We start from the raw sequence: 12,031 nt of genomic DNA on the forward strand, positions 1-12,031 counted from the left end.
GTGTTCACACCAAGGAGTATTCTCCTCTTTTAGCCATAGTGATTTCCTGTGAGCGCCTGTCAAGTGTTTTGACAGCAGCACAAGAAGACCGTTCTGAGGGCAATAAATGGTCAGTTTTTCAATGGACTGTCAGAAAATTCTGAACTACATAACTTCAAGCTGCAAGTAAGGCTTTTCTGAACATTTTCCCTTACACAGTAATTGCATGAGATGAAATATGAGGAAAAACTAAGACAAGACATAAAGGCTCATTTGGAAAAGTATCCTGAAATATTCTTCATCTTCATCTGAAAATAAATACCTTCCAGAATTCTTGATAATTCGTTTTCCAATATTTTAATTCTTCTAGAGCCTTCTTTCTACTGAACTCTATTCAAGAAAGTCTCCTAGAAGTATATGAGAGACATGCTTGTGCCTCAAGGGCTTTAGGTATATTGAGAATTTAAGTTTACAGTCATTAGTATTAATTTAGTTCTGATTTTAGCTTGATAGAGGAAAAGTGATATAATGCTTATGAATGTTATTCTTTTTAGAGGAACAGAGAAGGACACACTAGAAGATATTGAGAGCGTAGTGGAAGGCGGCGTCCGGAACCCAGGCAGTCGCTCTCTTGTCTCTCCCATCCTGCTGGTGTGTGCTGGCAAACTGGAATGTTTCTCCTTGTCAGTAGGCATCGGAGGGCATCAGGAGGATACTCATCTGCTCCTGTGGAACCAGTTGGAATCAGTTCAGTCTCTTGACAGTAGCCTAGTGCCAACGCAGGCTCCCTTGCACAATGGTTGCAGGTAGGGTTGTTTTTGAGCAGGAAGGTACACCTTCCTGCACAGAAACAATCTTTTGAAGTTTTGTATTCTTGCTACGTGTGCTGTACATGTAGAAAGAGGAAAAAAAGAGGAGGGATAAAGATATTGCTCCTTGTTGCACCTCCCCTAGGAAGGTGTAGCATTTTGACGAATTCCCAGGTCTACTACTCATAGTAAATCAGGAAATGCGCCAAATCAATGGGTGGATGCATGGGAACATCCAGCCATTGCCTCTCTGGGGCAGAGGAACGCAAAGCTGCGACTTGCGATGCCTTGATGTACTCTAGGTTTACCAAGCACCGCAGGGTCATGCAAGGTGGTCTTGTGTAGCCCGGTAAATTTCACCTAGGTTTTGCGTCGCCCTAGCATTACCTGGCACGGTACAAGGGCGAAGAAAAACTATGAATAATATGCCAGAAATTATTATGTTCAGTAAGAGCACATTACTGTGAGACTCCACCTGGTGGCCAACAGAGCTAGCACTGACACATCTGGGGGTAACATTCAATAAAGAATGGAGAGGAAGAAGAATCACCTCTTTTCAAATAGTGGAAAGAAATTCTAATAATCCATGGCTTACCAGGCATGGGCACAAAAGTAGAAAATTTCAGAAAAAGCCAGTATCAATCACAGGCATAACCACTATAAGCAGGCAAATTGAACCAATGAGACAAAACAAATGTCCCCACCAATGTAAGGCGCAAACACATTAAGACATACACATAATAGGAATAAGAAAGTTGGCATCAAAAACAGAAAATTAACAGATAATAATGAATATAAAGGTGCTAGTAATACATGAGCCCTTAGTTAACCATTATTGAAAGTAGCCACTTGTCAATTAATTTATTCCAATTCATTAAGGCCATTATGTGCAGTGGTGTATCCATTTACATGATCTTAGCTTCATTTTAGCAATGAGATCACCACCTCCTGGAGTTTTAACATTTTTAAGCACAATCCACCTTACCTCATCAGCATGTGGTTGGTGCTAGATACATGTTCAACTAGGGGTGCTCCCGAGTCTCACATCTGATGCGACTGCAATGTTGCAAGATTCTGACTTTGACTTTTTGTCTAGTTTGACCCACATCAGCCAGTCCACAAGAACATTTAATACTGTAGATCAGTGGTTCTTAAGCTTTTTCCTTCTGTGGACACCCACTTAATCATTACTGGTACCCAACAACCCTCAGTGAATCATTATTTGAATACGGGGACCCCCCACTAAGTCATTAATAGAAGCCGGGGACCCCGGCCTGAGCAATTTCAAGGATATGAATAGAAACACAATAAACACAAATACAGAAACAAACATTTAACAAATACACAAATAATGAAATATTTTATATCATTCACAAAAATATAAACAAAAACCAACTTTGTGTAATTTTCATGAAAGGGTGGAGCTTTTCTAAATTCAACTGAAGCCACTCATCATCCATACTATATTCAGTTTGATGAATTTGCAGTTCTCCCACTAATTTTTCTAAGGATACTAACGTACGGGCTCATTTATGAGCTTGTGACGCAGCGCAGCAAGTCACTTTGCTGTGCTGAACTGCATGACAGGAAAAGGGCAGGAACGTGCCGTATTATGGGCAATGTGGTAAATGTCTGTCCTTTCATCTGTGCTGGCGCCCTTTTTGGCAGCCTCGCACCTATGCAGGCACCCTTGTGCAAGGGTGCCGGTTTTGCATGCAGAATTTGGTTTTTGTGCAGGAAGGTGCACATTCCGGCACAAAAACCATCCTGGGAGGCATATTCCTCTTCCTATGTGTGCTGCAGAATGCAGCATATATGGAAAGAGGAAGAAACAAGAAGAAATAGATATATTTCTCCTCGTTACACCTCCCCTTAGATGGTGTAAGAATTTAGTGCATCCCCCACACAACGCACACGGAACTCCTTCCCAGGGCAGAGTAACTCAATGCAGCAGTTTGCACTGTATTGCGTTACTCCAGATTTTTAAACCACTCTGAGGTATACAAAGTGGCTTTGTGTGGCTTCAAAAGTCTGACTTAGGGGTTTGCGTCACAAATGAACCATGTTGCGTGGTGCAAACTTGATACACCCTCCAATTTTAAAGTGCTTCACATTTTTAAAACATTTTACATTTTTTAATTTTACATGGTGCTGCTTTATTTACATATAGTTTATTTATCTGTTACTATCCTTTCGTTTTCCAAGCAGTCAAAGACCCTCTAAGTAGGCTTTGTAGACCTACAGAGGTACCCGGACCATAGATTTGGAACCACTGGTGTAGATGACATCTGTACTGTTACAATTGGTGTAGTCTTGCGTGGTGAACTTCTTACACTTATGACTGAAATCCTTGCGTTCAAGTGCCAACTCACAGGTCTTAGAGAGAATCTATTGGAACCCAAAAAGAATAATGTCACCAAGAAGAGCAAAGTAACACGCGTCATTCCGATACCACTGCAAAAACACAGTAATTCCTATACTGTTGTTTATCAAGATGACTTTGTGAGTCCCTTTTTCCTATCTCATTTATGGTAGTGAATAGTTCACACTTACAGGAGATTATGACACATGTTTAATATGCAGAGTGTTCCTATTGATTGTCCTGATGAAGACAACATTATGATGTACTTCTGGCACGGTTTCTAGGAGAGTCGAAATGTGGATGGAAGCCTTTTGTTGCCTGGATCCAAAGACATTATGTTGGGTCAAGAGATATGTGAATCAAGTGCACAGTCCCAAGTATTTAAACTCACTGAACTTTGTTCTTGACCAGGCATTTTTGGAAAAGTATTGTTTATGTGCTTATGTAAATGTTTTTTTACGTATTAAACACCTGATGACACATCGCACAGGCAATTTTGCACTAACCACGAAGCACCATTTTTAACATCATTGAAAGCAGTCTCTATGACTCAAATGTTTACATAAATTGTCATTTTTTAATTAATTATCATCATGAGTTATTTATTATCACAAAAGAGCCTCCTCCTCGCTTCTTGAATTCTACAAATAACCGAAGACCTGGCTTTTTGAGTTGTCCCAGTAGGCCGTAGCTATGGCTAGACTCACACCTCAGCACCAGGATACCCTCCTGGGTAACTGCGCATGTTACAAATCTGTATAACATAACGTAACAAATGTAGTGCTCTAGTTGTTCATTAGAATACTGTGAGACGCTCCTGTAGAGCCCTGGGGAACCAGCTGACCGATATTGCTGCTGCTGCTGGGATACATGTTTTACTCAGAATATAAGACTTTAATCTCACATTGCTGAGGGAGATAGTGTGAATTTACAGAAAATATTCTCTTGTTTTAGATTCTATAGCATCTTCCATAACCTCTATGAGGAAATCATGAGAGAAACCAGTTGTCTCTAAAACATGATCCATTAAATCTCTGCAGATAATCAACATTTTACACAGAGTAAAAGTATCTTAGAGTATTAACAAATGGCTTATATTGTGGGTAAAATCGGTTATAACCCTTTAGATGTGCTCCTTTTGTGATGCTAAAAAAGAAGCTTTCATTATAATGTATTTCAACTGGAATCATGTCCTAGAATCTGTAATGGCTGCCACAACATGCTGTCAATGATGTGGCCAGCAGTCAAGGGACCCCTTCCCCACCTGCACTTTGGAGTCAGGGTGTGCTCACCCTGCCACCTTATGCCTTTTTTAAAAATTCATTTCCAGGACACATCACATCACACCAAACTGAAAAAAGCACTCCTTTCAGTAAAGATCTTGCTTTCAGAAGCACTGACTAAAATTCTTGTCTGAAATTGCATGAAAACATGCGCTTTGGGACCCCCCTCCTCTTTTTCTCATTTGCCACCTGATGGATCACCCCTAAGATTTTCAAGCAGGAGCTGATGTGCATGAACTATTTTTGGAAAAGTTTGTGAAGTTTAATCAAACGGCGCAAAAGTTATTAGCAAATCAAAAAATTCTTTTTTCTATGCATCTGACCCTACAATAACCACATAGTGGTGACCACATGTATGTATATACATATAGATACATATATATTGGTGCATCTGGGGTCAAAACAAGTGCACATCACAGTCACCGATATTTGTGTAGAATACTGGTCTTCACATTTATGGATGTTATTATAAAAGCAAAGTTTCCTCATCTGCATTAGCATCAATGCATGGGAGTACATGGAGAATGCTCTACTCTTGTAGTAATGCCTGTATACCTGTATACGGCATGACCAGGATTTCAAACAGTATACTTCAGAATTGCATATGCTATTTTCAACACTGATTGCCCTGTTTAATAAAAACACTTTTCCAATGTAACTATACAGTATAAAAATAATAAAAATGTAATATAAACAAAACTGACTGGTAATATGAAATATTGTCCTCTATTACCATCTCGGAGTTCTGTAACGCCAAGATGGTAATATCGGACTATATTTCTCATGTTAAAGGGACGTTATAGTTAGGCGATAATGTCACTGATAGAATAATGTTTAAACCAAATAAACACTGAAATTCTGTAATTGCAAGTTAGTGAACTAACTATAACTTGCGCGCCTTGAATGCACTGCGTATGAACTTACATATTACATCACTCATCACATGTTCAATTACATCATTGATGACATCTCTGATGACATCTCAAATTACATAATTGATGGAATCTGTACTTAATGTGCCTGAACCCTACTAAACTGACAATTAACCCAAACAAACACAAACACAAAGTGAAAATTTCCAAAAAGTCCTCATAAGAATGTGAGATGTCTAAAATCAGAATGCAGAAACACCTGGATCTATGTGAAGGACAAACTGATGATGCTGAAATCAAGGACCACATTACCTCATCATGTGGAACATTTCTGCAATAAACAGATGCACTTGGCACACCAGCAGTCAGTACTCAATCAGAATAGAGATGCAGGATTAAAAACATAAAAACAAGGCAACAAGTTTGCTCCATCTGCACACCCAGGATCTGCAACAACATCTGCGTGCCCTTCAGAACTGACCTAACCATACTTTAATTTATTAAAGAGCTGAAAGCAGACCTCTTTAAAGAGATCTACATTATAACACTACATCAGTCCATATTTGCTCTCAGAACCCAGAAATACCTCATATCACTTGTTAAGTGTAATTGTAATTGTGATTGTAATGGTATTTGTAGAGCGCGATTGCTGCCCGTGGGCGTCCAAGCGCTAAGCTGACCAGAAAGTGATGGAGGAGGTGCTATGGTACAGTGGGTTTGTCAAACAGCCATGTTTTTAAGTTTTTGCGGAATGATAGAAGATTTGAGTTGGACCGGAGTGAAAGGGGAAGGTCGTTCCAGAGCCTGGCGGTATTCAGCGAGAACATTCTTCCCCCTGCTCTGGCTCGCTTTACTCTGGGAATGACGGCAAGGAAGGCCTCCTTTGATCGTAGGTTCCTGTTGGGATGATAGGGGGTGACAAGATTTCTGTTGATCGCTGGGCTTGTGTTCCAGAAGGTGCGGTGCGCCAGGCACAGTGCTTTGAAGGCTATCCTCTGCCTCACTGGCAGCCAGTGGAGAATTTTTAGAGCAGGTTTAGCAGACTGAGTGCGCGGGATTTCTAGCAAGGAACGAGCTGCACAGTTTTGAACAGCCTGCAGTTTTCGAAGTGTAAACTCAGGTGCCCCCATGTATAGGGCATTGTTCGAGTCAAGGCGAGACTGGATTAGCCCTTGGACCGCAACCTTTTTGGCTTCTAGTGGCAGCAGCGGAAGAACCTTCCTCAAGGTTCTTAGAAGGCCAAAGCATGTGGCAGATAGTTTTGTGGCCTGGGTGGAGAAGGAGAGTTTGCTGTCCAACCACACTCCCAGGCTCTTCACGCTTTCCTTTGGGGTGGGGGGGGGACCCAGTGCATTAGGCCACAGGGAGGTGAATGGGACTGGAGAAGGTGGGCCTAGGAGCATGAGCTCCGTCTTATCTCCATTTAATTTAAGGGAGGAGTTGGTCATCCAACCCTTTATGTCCTCTAGGCAGTGTAGCAGATCGGCAGGGGAGCACTTGCTGTTCTCGGTGGCCAGCGAGACCACCAGCTGGGTGTCGTCGGCGTATGACACGATTTTGATGCCATGCGGTTCGACGACACTTGCCAGCGGCCTCATGTAGACGTTAAACAGCACAGGGCTCAGGGAAGAGCCCTGTGGTACTCCGCAGCTCAGGGGTTTGCTTGAGGATACTGTTACACCGTCGAAGATCTGAAACGACCTCCCAGACAGAAAGGATTCCAGCCACCTTAAAGCGTCACCTGAAACTCCGATGTTATGGAGACGGTCCAGCAAGGTGGAGTAGCTGACCGTATCGAATGCGGCACTTAGATCAAGGAGGATCACTGCCACTGATCCTCCTTCGTCCAGAATCCTTCTAGTATCTTCGGTGACTGCTAATAAGGCGGTTTCTGTCCCGTGTTGTGGTCTAAAACCTGTCTGGGATATGTGTAACAGCGAGTGATCCTCCAGGAACTGCACCAGCTGTGCATTTATGTGCTTCTCTAGCACCTTGCTCGTCCAAGGAAGGAGTGAGATGGGACGGTAACTTGACAGATCGTTTGGGTCTAGGCTAGGTTTCTTTAGCAGTGCCCGTACCATGGCCTGCTTCCAGGCTGTAGGGACAGAGCATGCAGAGATGGACGAGTTCAAGAGATCCAAGATTACAGGCAGGGTGGCTTTGCTTGCCTGCATCAGGATGTCTGGAGGGGCAGGGTCACGGGGAGATCCTGACTTGACCGCACGGGCCACTTTGCTTAAAGTGTCGAGGTCGAGGGGGAGAAAGTGCTCGAGCGACGGCTGGCCTGGACGGGGAGGTGGTCTGAGGCGAGGTGGTTTGAACGCTTCCGGGGGGGTGGCTGCAGGTGGAAAGGTGGAATAGATTTTTAAAACTTTGTTATGGAAAAAATCTGCAAGCTCGTTGCATTGCTTCTGGGATTTGATAGGGGGGGGAGCCGTGGTGGCGCTAGAGCATTGTTTTATGATTTGGAAGATTTCCTTGGGTTTGGACTTCGCTTCCATTATTTTCTCTGAGAAATAGGTAGCCTGGGCTGCTCTAATCCCTTCTTTATATACCTTGATGGCCTCTTTATAAGAGGTCTTCTTTTCTGGGAGGAAATCTAGGCGCCAGGCTCTCTCTCTTTGTCTGCAAGTGCGTTTAAGCTGTTTTAGAGAGTCAGAAAACCAGGGGGCAGATTTATGAAGTCTCTTAGAGGAGGATTTACGCATCGGGAGAGTGGAGTCTAATGAGCGGGTGATCCAGTCTCTATAGATGTCATTTCCCACATTAGGATCCGAGCAGGGTGAGGGGCAAGTGGAATCCAGTTGGTGCAGCCAGGATTCCAACGGGAGTTTTGACCAGTTCCTCCTAATGGTCACTTGAGGGGGTGCTTGGGGATTTTTATGAGTGGCCCACGAGAAAGGGACCAGAAAGTGGTCTGACCACGGAAGGGGAATGGGTTGATCAACCGTTAGGTCCAGGCAGTTGCTGAAAATGGGGTCTAGCAAATTGCCTTTTCCATGGGTCGGAGCCGCCACCAACTGGGTGAGTTGGAGGGCCTCCAGATCTTCTAGTAAGTCCTGTGCGATGTGATCAGCAGGGGAATTAAAATGAAGATTGAGGTCCCCCAAAATCGTGTGGTTGGCTGATGTGAGGGTTCTTTCCGCAATGATTTCTGGCAGGGACCTGTGGAACAGTTTTGCAGGTTCCGGGGGGCGATAAATCAGGGTGCCTGAGAAGGAGTTGTTTGCATCGAACTCTAAGCAGAAAGCTGCGCTTTCACAATCAGGGATAGTGTCTGCCGAGAAACGGCATTGGTACTGGTTTTTCAGAATGATCGCCAGACCTCCGCCTCTGCCGACCGGTCTATCCACTCTGAGAATGTGATAACCTACGGGTAGTGCTCGCACCACGTCTGGGTCGGAGTGGACAGTGAGCCATGTTTCTGTCAGGAAGATTGCGTCGGGTTTTTTCTCCTCGAGCAATATGGCAATCTCCGTATGGTGTTTCGGTAGAGAGCGGCAGTTTAGTGCAAACATATGGAATACTTGTGCCTTGGCCGACGGAGTTTTGCGGAAGAGGTGCTTGCATCCCTGACATGAGCCGGGTAGTTCGGTGGGGGCATATATAAGAGGGCATTGGGGAGTACAATTCCTACCTCTTTTGTGTAGGGCCGCCGAGCTATAAGTCCTGCTCTGGGCGAGGAAGGGGCCAGGGGTTGTGGCCCTGGGTCCCGGCTGGTCGCGGACGGGCGCAGACGGGCTTGCCTTAGGCGCGCCTTCGGCGCGCAGACGGCGCTCCCGCTGCGCTCGTCCGCTGCGCTTCCTGTAGATGCACATTTGTAGGGCGAAGGGGCGTGGCCTCTAGTGGGCGTGTCCGGCGAGCGCGCCTGCTCTAATGGCGGCCGCTTTGTTGTTGTCAGTAGCGCTACAGCGTATGCACCGCTGAGTGCTTCAGGGGGTATTTGGCAATTCAATTTTTGTTTAAAAGCACAGATTTAACAAGTGACACCACACAAAGGTTTAAAACTTGGATTAGCCAAGTGTTCTTCGTTCAGTACCTCCAGCTCCCGGCTTCCGCCTCAGGACTGGGTCAGCTGATCGGTCGTTGCGCTGTGGAGCAGCGTTTATATAGTCAAGGGGGCGTGGCCTCTAGTGGGCGTGTCCGGCGAGCGCGCCTGCTCTAATGGCGGCCGCTTTGTTGTTGTAAGTAGCGCTACAGCGTATGCACCGCTGAGTGCTTCAGGGGGTATTTGGCAATTCAATTTTGTTTAAAAGCACAGATTTAACAAGTGACACCACACAAAGGTTTAAAACTTGGATTAGCCAAGTGTTCTTCGTTCAGTACCTCCAGCTCCCGGCTTCCGCCTCAGGACTGGGTCAGCTGATCGGTCGTTGCGCTGTGGAGCAGCGTTTATATAGTCAAGGGGGCGTGGCCTCTAGTGGGCGTGTCCGGCGAGCGCGCCTGCTCTAATGGCGGCCGCTTTGTTGTTGTAAGTAGCGCTACAGCGTATGCACCGCTGAGTGCTTCAGGGGGTATTTGGCAATTCAATTTTTGTTTAAAAGCACAGATTTAACAAGTGACACCACACAAAGGTTTAAAACTTGGATTAGCCAAGTGTTCTTCGTTCAGTACCTCCAGATCCCGGCTTCCGCCTCAGGACTGGGTCAGCTGATCGGTCGTTGCGCTGTGGAGCAGCGTTTATATAGTCAAGGGGGCGTGGCCTCTAGTGGGCGTGTCCGGCGAGCGCGCCTGCTCTAATGGCGGCCGCTTTGTTGTTGTAAGTAGCGCTACAGCGTATGCACCGCTGAGTGCTTCAGGGGGTATTTGGCAATTCAATTTTTGTTTAAAAGCACAGAATTAACAAGTGACACCACACAAAGGTTTAAAACTTGGATTAGCCAAGTGTTCTTCGTTCAGTACCTCCAGCTCCCGGCTTCCGCCTCAGGACTGGGTCAGCTGATCGGTCGTTGCGCTGTGGAGCAGCGTTTATATAGTCAAGGGGGCGTGGCCTCTAGTGGGCGTGTCCGGCGAGCGCGCCTGCTCTAATGGCGGCCGCTTTGTTGTTGTAAGTAGCGCTACAGCGTATGCACCGCTGAGTGCTTCAGGGGGTATTTGGCAATTCAATTTTTGTTTAAAAGCACAGATTTAACAAGTGACACCACACAAAGGTTTAAAACTTGGATTAGCCAAGTGTTCTTCGTTCAGTACCTCCAGCTCCCGGCTTCCGCCTCAGGACTGGGTCAGCTGATGCTGTAGCACTGCTTTTGATCCTGCCCAACTTTCAGCTAGGCTTGTGCTGGACAAATTCTACACATATGCATGAATACATGTGCTGTTGGTTGCCACTGTATCGCCAAGGAGGAACCCAATATGCTAGGGCTGTGGAAGACCACTAGAGCCCAATAGAGCCGTCAAGCACCGTTGATGTTCCAACCTCTGGAGACAGGCAGGTAAACACATTTACAAATGCTCTACACACAGGCAGACAAACACGCACCTCTCTTTTCACACATAACCACACACACACGCAGACAAACACACACCACTCACACATTCTCATTTATAAGCATAAAAACTGCACATGCACAAAAGCACAGAGACAAATGCAGACATTTAAATGGACACAGGAAATCAAAGTATTTTCGAGCCATTCTCTCACACCAACTTCCATCTTGCATAGTGCCACCAATAATTGTGCTATTTTGTGTTGCTTCTGCAAGTCACACAAGCCCCACCACATGTTGTTTGGTCATGGGCAGGCAAGGGCAGTATAAAAAGCAGTTCAGTATAGCAATGTCAAGTCAATTAGCATTTATGCTCCTCAGGACTATAGTGCTTACAACTCTCTGCCTTCTGACCACAGGAGATTCCCGAGCACCAGAATACCTGTGTGTTGGAAACAGAGGACAGGTTACAGCAAGTTCAATACGAATCAGCTGCAAAGGGTCACTATCCTAAACATGTCTCTGCCTACACTTGTCACTGAATAGTCCTTTTTGTGGCTCAACCAATGACATAATGAGTCAATTGTCTGACTTAAGCTTCTTCCAAAATGCATGCGGATGTGTATTTGTGTGTGAACACACTGCTCTGCTGTACTTCTGATAGACCCAGCACTGGAAGTGCAGCAGAGCTATCTTCTAACCTGCTGTTCTCGATCTCAGCTGGTGTGTTTGAACCTCAGATCCCCCCAGATGCAACTCACCCCTAGAATAAGGTAAAAGAGAAATAAGATAGAAGTCCCTAAACAGGTGTGCATCTTATCTCATCGATCTCTTGTGCTCTGATTGATTAGGTGCTCCACTACGTAAAGCATGTAAATGTGTCCATCACAAATGGAGACAGAATATACTTTGATATAAATGGAGACGCCCTGAGTGCCTATGACATCCTCAATGTGCAGATCCCCACCGCTGATGACTTCAGACTGGTGAAGGTGGGCAGTTTTGAACCAGGAAAAAGTGAGGCTATCATTGTCAACACAGACGCCATTTTATGGGCAGAGAACAACAAGGTGAGCAGTAAATTAGTTTACAAATATGTTGTTTAAAGTAATTAATGTGTTGTCATGCATATTAGTTTGGTTCAAGATGATGTTCCTGAATCATAAAGATTGGTCCATCGGCTACTGACTTACCCCTGACTTACTCATGAATTTCAGGAGTGCTGCAAGAGTAAGTCACAGGAAAATCTGCATGCATTTTTGTGGTGAATGCGTGCCTATGGCAAGCCCGTCCGTGCCTG

At 45.1% G+C, this 12,031-nt stretch overlaps 1 protein-coding gene across 1 annotated transcript in view; it reads left to right on the plus strand.

Moving 5' to 3' along the window:
• Positions 1-12,031, plus strand: part of LOC146808558 (vomeronasal type-2 receptor 1-like) — a 73,336-nt gene that overhangs the window by 44,694 nt on the left and 16,611 nt on the right. The window contains exon 5 of the mRNA XM_085624006.1: positions 11,583-11,801. Coding sequence (XP_085480132.1) covers positions 11,583-11,801 — 219 coding nt within the window. The remainder of the gene's footprint in view (positions 1-11,582; positions 11,802-12,031) is intronic.

Source organism: Triturus cristatus, chromosome 8 (assembly GCF_964204655.1).
Source record: "Triturus cristatus chromosome 8, aTriCri1.1, whole genome shotgun sequence".
Taxonomy (NCBI): domain Eukaryota; kingdom Metazoa; phylum Chordata; class Amphibia; order Caudata; family Salamandridae; genus Triturus; species Triturus cristatus.